At 42.2% G+C, this 15,585-nt stretch overlaps 1 protein-coding gene and 1 long non-coding RNA gene across 4 annotated transcripts in view; one reads left to right on the top strand and one right to left on the bottom strand.

Moving 5' to 3' along the window:
- Nucleotides 1–15,585, top strand: part of acvr2aa (activin A receptor type 2Aa) — a 33,934-nt gene that overhangs the window by 4,782 nt on the left and 13,567 nt on the right. The window contains exons 2-4 of one of the 2 annotated variants that reach the window (XM_046844717.1): nucleotides 6,856–7,066; nucleotides 9,141–9,250; nucleotides 14,549–14,703. In XM_046844717.1, the coding sequence (XP_046700673.1) occupies nucleotides 6,856–7,066; nucleotides 9,141–9,250; nucleotides 14,549–14,703 (476 nt within the window). Of the gene's footprint in view, nucleotides 1–6,855; nucleotides 7,067–9,140; nucleotides 9,293–14,548; nucleotides 14,704–15,585 lie in introns of both variants that reach the window. The other variant, XM_046844716.1, reaches the window with a different exon arrangement.
- Nucleotides 1–15,585, bottom strand: part of LOC124382651 — a 120,732-nt gene that overhangs the window by 103,758 nt on the left and 1,389 nt on the right. For both annotated transcript variants that reach the window (XR_006925108.1, XR_006925107.1), the window contains exon 2: nucleotides 9,614–9,752. This is a non-coding gene — a long non-coding RNA (uncharacterized LOC124382651). The remainder of the gene's footprint in view (nucleotides 1–9,613; nucleotides 9,753–15,585) is intronic.

The following is a 15,585-nucleotide window of genomic DNA, read 5'->3' as shown; positions in this document are numbered from 1 at the left end:
TACAAGTGTTTACAAAAACCGCTTCTCATTTTAGAATGATATCATTTATTTGTAATAAGTACAAGTGTAAGGAAATGTTTACCTCTTTGTCAAAACACTTCATCATCAAATACCCCAAAACAAAGATCCCTCCACCCCCCCACTCTGAATAACAGCGGACACGCCGACCGGCAATTTCTTTAAACCCACAGCATTAGGGCTCATATTTTCAACGTGAGGTCACGAGAAAAGAGGAGAAGGAGCAGCCACAGAAAACACAGCTTTATTATTAGTCGCGTTTTGTCTGAACTTGACCACTGGCCACAAAAACCCGAACGGATCTCTAAAGATGTGAGGATTTTCAGCCGAGCCGTTAGCAAATATTTAAACTGCAGTGACGTTTCGTCTGCTTCATTCGCTTAGCGAGAAAGAAGCAATTAGCGTTTCTCTCGCATGTTTCTTTAATGATGCCGGACGGATGTTTTTCTCCCCGGAGATCAGGTGTCTGTTCGGAGCCGTATTCTCAGGCTCCCTGAGATTATTACCTGGTTATTAGTGGCTGATGGGCTTTTATTTTTTTTTTTTTTTAAACGTGCAAAGTCACGTAGAAGATCTATTGAGGATCACTTTCACTGAAAGCAGAAGCGTTTATTGTAAAATGTAATCTAGCCCTTTAGGTATGCATTGGAAATTCACATCTGCGTACTCTCCATGTGGGACATTCTATCGAATTTATTTATCCTATCGATCGACAGCTCGACCTTGTCTCGCTCGTATTTCTATCCTCCTCACGCACGCCGGACTTCTGCGACACTCGCAGGTCGCCGTCCAAGGCGGAGGTGCAGAGGATCGCTGAATTATTTACATCCTCGTCTGACCACTGCTGACAGAGGGGTTATTCGAAATCACAAACTTTTTTTTTTTTATCCCCTGACGCGTTTCCTTCCGTACCCCTTTACTGCAGAGCTCGAAATTAACTGCGTCCCTGTCAGCGGGACGGTTAATAAAAGGGACGAGGACTGCTGGAGTCCTTGCTCGGGACGACTGCAGGACAATAATAATAAAAATCGTAATCAGTTTAGCAATGACTTTTTTTTTCTCCGTGATCCTCAACCGTCTGTCTTATCTCGCCAGGAAAGAGTCAGGACAGTTTTTTTAGCTCACATTGTCAGTGGATTTTACTTCTTGAAATAAACTAGTCTGAACCCGATGCTCTTTTTAGACTGGAAATCATGTGTATTAGAAGGCTGCATGAGCTCTGTGATTGATATGGTGTATAATTTGATCTCCTCAAAATCACTTTTGTGTTTCTTGTTTCTATTTTTTGTACATTTGTGTACGTTGCGGTAGACGCACTATTTTTGCACGCGAAACTGTTGCACAGAGTTTCAACATCTATACGTGAGACGGGAAGGAAGTGGTGGCGTGGTCCCTACGACCACAATGTAGTCTCAGACAGAAAAACATCTGAGCACGCAAGCATAGAAAGTTCTCGATAGTACAGAAAAGAATGCTGCTTAGCTTTAAGTTCCAATAAGCTCCACTTTTCTGGGAAGATGTTCCACTAGACTTTGGAGTGTGCTGAACGAGCACAAATCTTCACAAGGTGTACAACAGGGTTTGGGTCTCCTGGTTCAAGTGATGGGGAAAGATCCCGAACGATCTTGTGTCCCAAACTTGGAGGCAACAGGTTCAGTAGGAACCACATGTGGCAGGTTTCCTAATACTTTTGGCCACGCACCGTATTAAGAAACATGATAAAGAAACGCTCTGAAACACGCAGGAACCGAGAAGCTCTGGAAGTGCAAATAATCATTAGTTAACGAGCAGATGAAGACGATGCGGGTGTCGGCGCTCCGCGGAGGAGACACGGCGAGAACGCGAGGCTGCCGACACACACGCCGCAGGAAAACGAAAACATTGTTTTAGAGACTGCATCGGTTTCTCCCCAGTCAGGCTTTTACGACCTCGACCGCCGATAATCTCCTCCGCTAGGACACTCGCATGTTTCCTCTGCTCGTTATCCGCTCACCGATCATCTCTAAACCCAAACTATTCCCGCTGATCTCGTTACCGTGGCCGTTCCGAACGCTCGTCAGCGTTCTAAGCATGCTAATCTTCATACCTATGCCGGGAGAAATGATGCTAAACCTCCCCCGTCTGAAACCTTTTCCCCCCTCTATTGTTTGTTCTCCTTTAACTTATTTATAGCGGTAGCTTTTCTGTTAGCATGCACCTGAGTTTAGTTCTTCATTAAAAAAAAGTGCATACTATCAGCACATCGTAAGTGCATTTTCGAGGCTCTGATAATGATCCTGCAGCTGAAGGCTCATCAGGACAAACAACATTAGGATTAATCTCTCACTCAGAAAGCAGTAATGAACAAAAAATTTTTTTATTATCCCATTAGATCTGGATTATTGGGTAATAGATCGCAATTTTTTCCATTTCGAACGCAACCATTGATGATGTTGCGCGGAGTATCGACCGATACCCGATCCTGATCCGATATCGACGCGCTCACTGTGAGACTCCGAGCTCCCGGAGCAGCATTAGTAAAACTGGAGTTAATGAAAAAAAAGCAATGTTTATTTGATTTGTGCTCATTCAGAGAATTTCTATAGTGAAGTCAGGTAGGTGAGGAGACCTGGGGTGCAGTCAGAGTTCCATTTCAACCAGTAGGTTCAAGATCAGAGCTCTATAGCAGCAGATCTTCCACTTTGACCTATGAAAAAACATATCTTCATGGAGCCGTCTTTGTGCACAGAGGCATCATCATGCTGGAGCAGATTTGGGTCTCGTAGTTCAAGTGAAGAGAAATTCCAATGCTAGTCTTTGTGGTAAAAGTTTGGGGAAGACTGGCTTTTAGAGGTTCTACTTTTGTTCATATAGTATGTATAGATTTTTAAATACATTTACACGATTAAAAGCCGAACATCAAAAGATTTCATCCTGGCATTGAGCGGATCACAGGAAAAAAAGCGTTTGATGTTAAACTGCTGTTTTATTGAAACCTGATGGCACAAGGCAAGAAGGATCTTGTCCGGACCCTTCACCCGCTCTCCATCCATCATCACAACAGATGCCTTCTGATCTATTAAGTGCACTTTGTTTGTTCAAGGCCTCAGTGACAGATACGTTTTATTCAGGCAAAGTGCCCTAGCTGTAACGGACATGCCTCGTTTTGCATTTTGGGATTGAAGGAGCGCAGGAAGTGATGTAAACGGCAGGAGAAAGCGGGATTTTCCCCTGATACTGCTTTTTAAGAAATTTCATAAATGCACAGAGCAGTCACGTGTTCACATGAATCGGTCAACAATTACGGCTAGTGGAGAAGCAGAAAAACTTTAAATGCATCCCGCATGTGTGGGAGCGTTTCCTTGCTGTAACTTTTCTAGTAATAAATAAGTTAAATTATATTCGTCTCCTCTCCTTTTTTTTGCTGATCCGAAGAGCGATCTGAACTGTGACTTAAAAACCGCAACGTGATCCGAAGCGTGAGTTTTGTGACCCGTTGCACCACTAATAATCGTAGTTCAGCGGTTTTCAAATGGAACATAATGGGAATGCTTAAAGCCGTGAGGGGGATCGCGGTCCGGGTCGATCGTCCCGCTGGCGCCTGAACCCGTATCTCATTCACACCAGTTGTTGTTTCTGCAAACGTACCATCGAAATTACACGCAGAAAGGTGCCCCCTATGGAATCCAAATCGCACAATCCCAATGAACTTCGGATTCCCTGTGGAGGAAAATCCCTGTTCCAGTTCCCCCCCCCCAACACTTATTTTAATTTTTTTTGGTAAGCGATCTGTAAGGCGAAACTGCAGCGCCAGAAAGTAGATATCGTGTCACCAATCTCCAAAGGCTTCAGCGCTCGCTGGACAATTTTCCCTCTATTTTTTTGCGAGGTTTTATTTCTCGTTTCACCAGAGACGAGAAAAACAATAAACCGCGCAGTACGAGGGAAGTGAAGGTCACGACTGCATCGGATAAACAAAAAAGAAAAGAATAAAATAAATTAAAGATTTCAAGATTTGGAAAGCACGATGTTAAGCACACAATCTAAACAGCCCCCCACCTCCATGTATTTGCATAACTGCAGAACAGGAGAAGGTATCTCACACGGCTTGTTGTGTACAGAACCACACGGCAGCTTCTTTTATCTAATATTTAGTCTCAGCACCTTTTTAAGCAAATCTTTTTTTTTTTTGACACGCCAGGTCTTGTGCCTTCAGAGAATTCTTTATATCACACTTTCTTACGGTGTGCATGTTTTTCCTAATTAAAAATAGGAGCCGGGGTGATGGTGTTCCTACGACCAGCAGTCGAATATGGGTCAAAGATTTATCGAGGAGAGTTTAGAGAGTGAACCGGCTGCTCTCTACTCTCTCGCTGTTTATAGCTGCTTTAACAAAGCAGAACTAATTTGTTTGATGTTTAAATGGTACCTAAAAAGTCTTTGGACAGTCATCTTTTCCAGACATCTTCCCCAAACTGTTTCCACAGAGTCTGAGTTTTTGGAATTGAATCACTTGAACCTATTCCACCATGACAAAGACCCTGTGCACAAAACAAGTAAATAAAATATAGATTCATTATATAAAATAAATCACAATCACTCCTGAAATGGTTTGGTACATGGTACAGAAAAAACCCAGATTACCATTAGAAGGTAAAAAGGTAGGAGGAATCAGAGCAGTGGAGATCACGCCTTTTAAACGCCACGTCAAATAATGAGCAAACGTACCATGTAGGGTCTTATAGGTCAAAATACGAATCTGACTGGGAGTGAATGCGCTCGCCAGACCTGGAATCCAAGCAGCCAAATTTTGGACAATTATAATTTGTATAAAGTAGATTTTAAAACCCCAACAAGCAAAGAATTGCAGAAGCCAATGAGTGAAAAATCTAAAGTATTGATACATTTCTCATCACTACCGCTCCTGAAGATGAATGATAAACTAATCTGCAGAATTTTGTGGAATGCCTTTCCCAGAAGAGTCGAGCTTATAAAAATGAATAGGGAATCAGTCTGGAATGAGATATTCTGCATGTTCATCAGGTGAACAAATATGATCTTCAGGAGCGCACGTCTGTCACTTAAATTCCGCCACGGAATTTTTTATTTAGAAAGTGAATATGCTAATTTCGGTTGCCACTCCCACCCCGTTTTGTTTTTATTGTCTGTAGTAGGATATAAGATACAATTTCAGGATCTCCACACTCAGACTGTGTTGTCTCTCTGCTCATGATCAGTGGATAAATTTTAAACAATTTTACATTTTGTTTTAGTGGAAAACTTCATATGTATAATATGGGAAGATTGAGTGTGATTGTGGAGACCTGTGCTCATTCAGGGGTGTTAGTGAAGTCAGGTACTGAAGTAGGTGAGATGAGAAGATCTAGGGTGCAGCTGGTTTTGTGCACAGGAGCATTGTCAAGCTGGAACAGGTTGCAGGTCCTGACAAACAATATACGTTCTTGTTCTTCTCTGAGCAACGACTAATTGATCCAGGAAAATCGCCTCCTCAGTGACTATCACGAGTTAATAAAACCTAATAAAACCTTAGGATTTGGGGGGCAGGAATGTGCACCAGAGCTCTTATTACAAATATCACATTACAATTATATTTTTTTCTAATGCCCTTGCAATTCCTCGATCGCTATCAGAGTTTTGACCTATACAGGCTCTGCAAAGATGGCGCCAGCAGTCTCTCCTCCTCAGCCTGCACAACCAGTTCTCAAATACCTGCCCCAGAGCTCCAACTGCTCCCTGACATCGCCCCGGGGTCCTCTCAGCCCCAAACATCCCCCACCACCCACCCCTTCCCCGAGGTGACAACCACTCTCGGTGTTGCTCGACGCAAATACCAGCAAGCATTTAAACACCTAAACATGACTCAACAACCGCTCATTACATTTAATAAGCGTCAGTTCACACCTCGCTCGCTTTTCAAGCGGTTAAGTGGTTTTTTTTTCCCGCCTTAAAAAAAAAAAAACAAGATTTGGATTAGTTGTGGGATGAAGTACTGGTGTTTGGAACAATCAGAGTGTTCATGTTTAGATGCCTGAGAGATCAGGAGAGATAGAGGCTGTCGATAATGACTTCTTGTTTGTGTAGTAAACATGAGCATTGACAAAGAAAGCATCAGATGATACGCAACACACACACACACACACACACACACACAGTGCAGTCGTAATCTGCATTTGGTCACAAAATTATATATATAGTACAGAGACAAATGTTTGTGGACACCTGTGCTTCTTTTTGAACATCCTAGTCCACATTTAGTCTTCATTTGCTGTTATAGTAACCTCCACTCTTCTGGTGAGATGCTCCACTAGATTTTGGGGAGATTTTAGCTCATTCACCCAGAAGAGTGTTCGTAAAGTCTGGAGCTGAAACGAATATGAAAAAACATTCAGGCAAATTATTAATGCTTTAATGCGTTTACTCCATTTAACTACACACAGAGCACTGCGTTTCCCCACGGACCATCATTACTGACGCACCACCCGCTAAACTCTGGACAGGGAACACAAACGACGCTGCAGAATAAAAAAATAAAAAAATAAAAAATAAAATAAAAATGGAGGAATGGAGTTCCTCCATTTTTACTTTTTTAAAAAGTAATTTAAAATAGATTTTTATACTTATTTTGATGTGCCAATTAAATGCACTAAATGGGTTCAGTTTTAAGAACAGCACATATTCTTCTGTCATTTCTGCAATAATGTAAATTTTTCTAAAAAAAAAAAAAGGAAACTAAATACTTTTCTCTCTGAACGCGATGATGGAGCGGTTGCGTCACCGCCCAAAGACAAAAGACGCTATTGAAAGACGAAAACGTTAAATCTTCTCTTCTCTCAGCAGGCGCCATCCTGGGACGCTCCGAGACACGCGAGTGCGTGCAGTACAACTACAGCCCGAGCACGGAGCAGCAGGGCAACCGCTCCGGCATCGAGGCCTGCGTCGGAGACAAGGACAAGCGGCTGCACTGCTTCGCCACGTGGCGCAACGTGTCGGGGAACGTGGCGGTGGTGAAGCAGGGATGCTGGCTCGACGACGTCAACTGCTACGACAGGTACTACACAAGATCTCTAAACCTGGGCCTTCATTTTAGCTTTTCTTTTAAATGAACAGCATGGAGTTCTGTTTGAGGAAAACAATTCACAAGTCCCTACTATAAAACATTAGAAGCTTCAGACGAATTCAACATCACAAAACTTTAGTTTCAGGAAATACGGCTTTTAATGTGTTAAAAAAATACATGGGGGGAAAAAAAAACCCGCATGGTGTTGTACTGCGCCGTAGAGTTCTCACACCATGAAGATCATCTCCTTCCCTCCACCCTGATAAATAAATAATTAAATAAGGAAGGAAGGACCGGAGTTGTGACAGCTGAGTCTATAACCGTCATGCGTCCCGACATATTCGTCGGGGAAACCAAACCGGTGCAAAAGTTTCATCACTCGGTGTAACCTCTGGAACAAGTTTCGGCCCTGAAAGTTTCACGAGGCTGCCTGGTAATTTCCTCCTGAAAAAGTCACGATCGTTACAAACGCGATTAACCCATCCGTTTGCGGCGGAGCGTGCTCAGAGAGAACCGATCCCCACACACACACACACACACACACCACCCCATTCATTACCCGTGCGTGTTGTTAATAAAGATAGCACGCTGATTATCGATACGCAGGCGTCTCGGCTTTGTTCTCTTTCTCCTTCAAGTTCACCGTGAACCCGTTCACCTTCGCACCATGGTGAGAAACCCGCCATCCTCATCTGTCCATCAGAAAGGAGGCAGAAAGCAGAAAAAAAAGGCGTGTCCTAGCACGCTGCCGAACCCGTTTTTTTTCTCACATCCATGTTCAAACTGGATTTTTTTTCTATTTTTTACGGAAAAAAAAAAAAAGCAGCCTGTGGCACGTGCATGAGAACTTAACATGCCTCACCTCTCCCTCTATCCCCTCTCTCTCTCTTTCTCTCTCTCTTTTCTCACTCCCTACTTATGGAAACAAAAGGCCCCCGGAAAGCGATCCGCGCTCCTCATGTTTGCAGCCGCGCAGGCACAATTTTCTCTAGTGGGGCTTTTTGTTTAGTTAATCTTCGTTTATCTTCTTTGAGCTGTGCGGCGTGTGCCGCTCTCACGCGCTCTGGCAAGCTCACCAGAGTTCTGTTTGACTAAAAAGTTCAGTCCTTCTGTCGATACCTGACGTGAAAAACACACGTACAAGATTCTGCAGCTACCGATTATTCCGCCGATTAATCAAGTCAGTACTTTTTCTACATTTAAGAGCAACACTAAATATACAAGAGAAAATAAAACAGGTGTTTTAAAATAAACAAGTCGTTTGTTTACATTTTTTTTTTTTCCAAAAAAATTACATTTTAATGCTGAAAACTAAACCTATTTAGTGCATTTAATTGCCATATTACATTAAAATGCAAATATCTAAAAAGTTTTATACATTTAGAATAATCTTTTACAGTTTGTTTACCATGTTTTAGTTTTAAATGCTTCCAATACTAACTTTATTCATCTTAATTACAACCTTCGTAAACATGCAACATTCCTACTGCAGTGACCATGTTGTGGACCTGAAGTTTGAAGCTGTGTGTATGAACGAGGCTCCTCTCCTTCATCAGTCTTGTTCAGTCTCCTCCAGAGCTGATTGTTAGACAGAGTTCTCTCCAGGGATCAGATGCTCAGTTTGATACCATGCGATTCTATTGATTGTTTTCATTTTCAATGTGTAAAGCTTTCTGGCACTACAGAGGGGCGCTGCCCGATTGGCAAAAAAAAAAGCTCAAAATTGCTAGAAAATAAAATTGGACTTGTGGGGAAAAAAGTCAGAATTAGGCTTTTTAATTTTATTTGTTTTATTTTGATATGGCAGAAACGGGCTTCCATATCAAATACATTTATATAATTTTAAAAAAAGTAAATAATCTATTTCGGAGTACTTTTAAAGGTAAATTTAGATTTTAGTTTGAAATGATAAACATTAGCCTGAATCTTCTCCTCGCCCCTCACTTAAAAAACAGTATCATGCGGAGATGGTTAAAAAATTAAGATCCGCAAACTGACTAAATACGGATCAGTTACGATTCAAGTATTAATCATCATGGATTTATTTTTACTTCCTGTTTTTCAGCACGGAGTGTGTGGAGAAGAAAGAGGACCCCGATGTGTTTTTTTGCTGCTGCGAAGGCAACATGTGCAACGAGAAGTTTTTCTACAACCCGGACGCTCCGTCTTTACAGAGTAAGACTCCGATCACCGACCGAAGCAGCGGCGTGTTTAAGGGTACTGAAACAACTTCTCTCTTTTTATTCCTCTTCACCCCTTTTCCCTTCCACTTCCTATTCCAGAAATCTGGGGTCTGAACCTGATCCTGCTAAACCCTCCGGTTCTGTTCAGGTCAAAAAAGCCCAAACCCTTTTGCTCTTCAGCTTCATGACACTTGGGTTTGGATTTAAATCTTTTTTGAAGAATTTTCTGATAGAAACGTTTGGGGAACTTTGACCTGAAAGGAACCGATCTGAAACAATACCTCAGATTTCTGATCTTTATAAACATGCACACACACACACACACACACACACACACACACACACACACACACACCTGCTTTCAGGAGGAACTCGAACACTGCAGCTCCATGCATGTTCCAGTTCATCTTAAAGGTGTTTGCTGGGCTTGAGGATGTCAGGTCAACCAGGTCTTCATGAAACCCTCACTTGATGCTCATAGTCATGTTCAGTTCCTTTGAAGGAAAATTGTAACGTTACAAAAAAAGCGCATGAACAATTTAAAGAACGTCGCAAAGGATCGTGATGATCAGGTGTCCACAGATTTCGTCGCCATACAGTGTGTGTATGTCTCAAAAGTTTGTGGACACCTGATTATGTGATTGGTGTGTGCTTTTTAAACATCCCGCTCTTCTGGAAAGACGTTCCACTGGATTTTTGTGGTGCTGCTCATGGAGCTTTTTGGATCATTTAGCCACAAAGTCAGGTCAGATGATAAGAAAAATGTATTCCATAAGGTGTTCAAATAGGGTTTATAGCTCCCTAGCAGGAGATCTTCTATTCCAAACAATGTAAAGCGTATCTCATGGAGCTGGAACTTCATGCTAGAACGGGAGCATTTAACGCCACTCCATTACAATTGTGCGCCTCCAATGAGGCGAGAACGGTTTGAGAAGGCGGGGAAAATCGGGTGTCCTAATACTTTTGTATATCAAGCTTATTTATCGTGATCATTAGCAAGTACACTATACAGACAAAAGTATTGGGACACCTGACCTTTTCTGCCATAAGTGGTTCTTCTCCAAACTGCTACCACAAAGCTGGAGGATTGAATCATTCAGCACACCTGAAACCTCTGCCAGCATTCCTCAAACTGCTACTTGTTTTGACTTTAGCGTCTCCCTGTTCCAGAAATGTCAAATCAATCACCCTTTACTGGTGAGTCATGTCAGTGAATAGCTAGCTGCCCCCCCCGGCACAAACTCCTCGAAGAAAACAAAAGAGTTGTTGTGAGAGTTTTCGTTAAAGAATTACAGATTGTGTTTCACCTGCGATTAATATTTAGACTTAATTTCATGACCCGGAGTCATTTTATATTATTTCAATAATATTTTTCGAAACTGGTCACGCAAGTGTTTTTCACCGTCTTTTTATTCTATTTATATCTCTGATTTTGCAAATAGATACTGAGGAAGATTCCGAGTTTAGCTGTGGAGAACATACACTACCCAGCAAAAGTATTGGGACAACCGACCTTTCCAGCCGTATGTGGTTCTTCTCCAAACTCTCCCCACAATGTTGGAGGCATACAATTTGTGGAGTTTATTATAACAGCAAATATGGACTAAATGTGGACTGGGATGTTCAGAAAGAAGCACGTAGCTTCTTATAGCTCATGCTCAGTTCCTGATGTGAGAAATCAGCAGTCAAATTATTAGTTTTCAAGATGTAAATAAATAAAAAGCTGTCAGTTTTTTAGATCACCCAAAGTTCACAAAACACCGGATAAATCGGCGTTCTGAGTTTTATCTCGGAGCAGACGTGCAAAAGTTTATTACTACGAGCGTCGTCCGAGAATATAATCCCCTCCTTCTCTGCGTACAATCCCGTACTCTTCTCAGAAAGGTTATAAAAGAACCTGCTTTGCTCACAACTTCCTTGGCTCATACTTCGAGAGTTTACACGAACCATGCACGGCAGCTCTTTTTATTCACACACACACCCCCCATTGTGCCCACGCATTTCTTTACTTATGCAAATTCCGGGCTAACCCCCTCCACAAACCGGTCCTACCAGAACGGCACACAGTCTCAGTGCGTGCAGGGTTTTAGATTTCCATCTTCGTTTCTAGATTTTATCAGCTGTGTTTCCATTTAGTTTAGAAAAAAAAAGAAAGGGCCACACGTCGCTTGTTGTGTTAACCAATACCACACGCCATGACATCCTCCGTTCCGTATCAGCACGAGCTCATAATGGATGATCTCAAGGTTAAAACAGGGTCATCGCAGTGTAACGTTACATCTTAAATATGGTCCGGTTTATATATTATGAGATTGTGGTCAATTAAATATATTATTGCAACAACTTCTGGACATGTGCTCGATTCAAGATTGTAGGTCTTTTATAGATATTTGTTGCTTCCTAGAAATGAACACTTGACTGCAAATAGAATAAGACTGTGTGCAGCTTGGAATGAAAAATGTTTCCACTCTGATGTTATATTTTGTTGCAGAGTGGTTTAATAAAAAAATATTTCGCCCAAAAAAAAAAAAAAAAAAAATACACAAAAATACACAAATCTGCACTAGAGGTTGACCGAGTGGACGGCTAATTAATCTGCATTCTTCAGTTAATTGGCATCGGCCGATTGCGCTGAAAATTAGGCCGATTATTAGGCAGGCAACATGTGCGTGCATGTCCTCCGCTTGCGTGACACTCCAGTACCAGCAGGTGGCAGTAGTCTGTATTCAGCGTCCAAACAGGGCAACCGGAGGAGCTACAACTGGCAATATAAATGTCTCTTTTTTTTTAAACAAAAGCAAGAATGGCAACAAGCGCGTTTGTTTTTTTTTTCTCGCATGCTCATTTGCTAAGCTAATTTGCCGATCCGAGTTCTCTCTCACCGATGAGCTCCGCCGCCGATCCGACATGCAGAATCGGTCGAAAACAGGAGCAAGATAAAACTAAAGCCGAGCGACACTCAAAAAATATCAAGCAAACATTTCTCATCGGCCGCAGTGATATCTAAATATCGCTATCGGCCAGAGAACAACCTCTAATCTCAACAAGTGCACTCCAAAATCTAGTGGAACATCTTCCCTGAAGGGTGGAGCTTATTATAATAGCAAACGGTGCATAGTCAGGTTTCCTTAACCCTTGGTCGATTTTATTTACGCTGACAAGATTTGAACATTATTAAAGGAATGTGTCCAAAATAATAATAAAAAAATAGAGATGTACCGTCGTCATGTCCTGATGTTTCCGTTCATCCAAAAGGTATTGAGATCAGATATAATTCCACACATGATTTGTGAAATTAAACTTAGAATTGCCACCTCAATCTAATCATAAATAGTTTGGTAGGTTTGTGAAGCTGCTTTACATGTTGCAAACTCACTTCTCCGCTAACGCCTGTACACCTGCACGTTCACGCGAATGTCCAGGCAGCTAATCCCGTGAGAGCAAAGCGATGCGTAAATCATGCAGATGCAGGTCAAGAGAATCAGTTAACTTTCACAGTTAACTATGTAACGCAAATAAGCAGAAAAGCATCTCGGACCATGGCGCAGATGGTCTACAATGGCAGAAGACCTTGAATTTTTACCTTGTCCATTCTGAGATGCTTTTCTGCTCACCACGGGTGTAAAGAGTGGTTGAGGCAAACGTTAACTGAAGCCCCGTGACCTGATTATGTTATAATGGATGTTGTGTGTGTTTGTGAGAGATATTTATCATTACTTTATTAGTGCACATATTAGAACCTGTAAAAAACAGACCATCTCAACCATCAAATACTGTATACGAGGAGAAAAGCAACTAAATATTATTAAGCTTATAAATAAACTTTTTTTTAATCTAGGTGAAGCAGTTCATTAAAGCCCTCTGGTGTGTACCACAGGTGAAAAACTCCTGGCATTTAACAAACCATAGTCATTCCTAACATACCAGACATTTCATCAATGCACTTATATATAGAAGAATAAACACTTTGTGATCGAAAAAAATAGTCGCTGGTAAATTCAGTTGCTGGCGTGTACAGGAGCGGTGAGAACGGCGCACTTTCCTCTGCCCCGAGAACGTTTTCTCCTCTCGGGCCGAACAAAACAGTACACTCTTCATGCATCATTCGACATGCCGTTATTTACATTGCGGCTGTCTCTTGGCTTCCTCTCTCGCTCTTATACAGGGGCAGCAATCGCAGCGAAAGCTTACGCAACCGGAGGTCTATTTTCAGCATCAGCTCACTCGAGCCAGAATGCCCCAGATATTCAAAAGCAGCAGCTCGCCGCGATGCCAAAAGAGAATTCCATTAAGCACACTTCACCTTTAGGACAAGCGAATGTGTTTAGCGTGCTCGCGGTCGGCGCGAGGACGTCCCAATACTCTAACAAGAGAAATGAGAAGACAGGGGGATGGAACTGTTCCCAAACCGCAAATTTACAACAGATGGAAGGTTTGGGACACAACCTCAGTAGGGAAAGAGGACTTGGAGGTTTGGGACATGACCCTAGTATGGAAATGCAGCATATCGGCGTGAGACATGACCCCAGTAGGGACAGGCAGTATATCGGCGTGGGACGTGACCCCAGTAGGGACAGGCAGTATATCGGCGTGGGACGTGACCCCAGTAGGGACAGGCAGTATATCGGTGTGGAACGTGACCCCAGCAGAGACAGGCAGTATATCGGTGTGGGACACGACCCCAGTTTGGACAGAAGGTTTTGAGTAGGATGTGCTTAAAACACTGCTGTACATTAGGCTGTGGCAAAGAAAAAATTATTGAGTAGCATAAAGCACCACACACACCTTTCATGGTTTCTCCCCTTTAGATTAAAGGAACTTCTGCACACACGAAAGTCAATATAAGCTCATGCACAAGCTCATGATTGGCAGCGGATGGTTAAAAATAAATAAATAAATAAATGTATTATCAGTGGAGATTCTGTAAATCACAGAGGCCGTACGGATTATCGAAATCAGACTCAATGGAAAAGAGAAAGACAGAAAGCCTCACAGATATTTCTCCTAACGAGAATCGCTTGATTTCGTTCAAACCCTTGAGCACAGTGGGGTAGAACTGCTTTCACTATTGTGCTAATTAGCGAGTTAGCAACTCATGCAACCTCCTTCCCCTCTGTGTGTGTGTGTGTGTGTGTGTGTGTGTGAGAGAGAGAGAGAGAGAAATCAGTGTAATGCACAACCACCAGTGCTTCCTGTCTCCCTTATTATTTCACGTGTCTGTTTATGGTAATGTGCTCCAAGAAAATGAATCCACGATGTAGTTAATTTCTTTTTGGTTTGTGTCCTCCAGCTACGTCGAACCCGTTCACCCAGAAGCCACCGCTGTTCAGCACCCTCCTGTACTCGCTGGTGCCGATCATGGGCATCGCTGCCATCGCGCTCCTCTCCTTTTGGATGTATCGCCATCACAAGCTGGCGTATCCGCCCGTCCTGGTGCCCACGCAGGTAAACCAACAGTTTTTTTTTGTTGTTGCTGCAGGTTTGAGCTGAAACGCATGCCTTATCTTATCTAGTGTGAGTAGGTTTGGGAGATTTCCCTCTCCCCAGAAACCTGTCTATGTCAGCAACAGTTTTTTTTTTTTTTACTGTTCATAAGAGTTTGTTTATCAAAAACAGACACGTTTTTCTGGTAATCACAGCTGTGCTGATGTTTAATACAAACAGCAGGATTGTTCTCAATCTATAAATATAGATCCATAAGACGCTACAGCCGGAAAGTGTGTTGCCGTGGTGAAGCACAGTCTGAGCAGCGAGAGTGGTAACGGTTTCAAAATAACGAACCGACCCTAGAAATTGTAGTTCGATGTCGTGAAGAGGAGAAATACATAATGTCCCACCAATATCAGCATCGCAATAATTTTTTTTCCACTTTAAAAGAAGGATATGATCTAGAGGTCGATTGATGGATTTTATTGACACATAACTTTGGATTGTACTCTCAGATAACTGATCAACCAATAGCTTTTAAAACAGATACTGGATGAAAAACAAACTCCATGTGAAATAGTACTGAACTTTATTACACAATAAAAAAAAACAGCATTGTATCATGACAATGTGCTAAATGAAAAATAGGAATTAATTAATACTTTGTGAATAATGCAGCGCAGTCTCACGTGTAAAAACAAACAGCACATGGCGTCAGCGATTCGCCTCTAGAGGCCGCTCTCGTACCGACAGCGGATCGGGAGCCGGAAAAACTATCGGTATGGAAAATGTACCCGACATTTGCAAAAGGAAATAAAAAGGACATGCGTTTTTTTGCTTCATGGTCAGATTTTAACGGGTGCAGTCAGCGTTCACAATCATCCTGTTCAATAGGGTTGG

This window comes from Silurus meridionalis, chromosome 3 (assembly GCF_014805685.1).
Source record: "Silurus meridionalis isolate SWU-2019-XX chromosome 3, ASM1480568v1, whole genome shotgun sequence".
Lineage (NCBI taxonomy): Eukaryota > Metazoa > Chordata > Actinopteri > Siluriformes > Siluridae > Silurus > Silurus meridionalis.
Note: the sequence above shows the minus strand (reverse complement) of the source record. Positions and strands in the feature narration are given on the sequence as shown.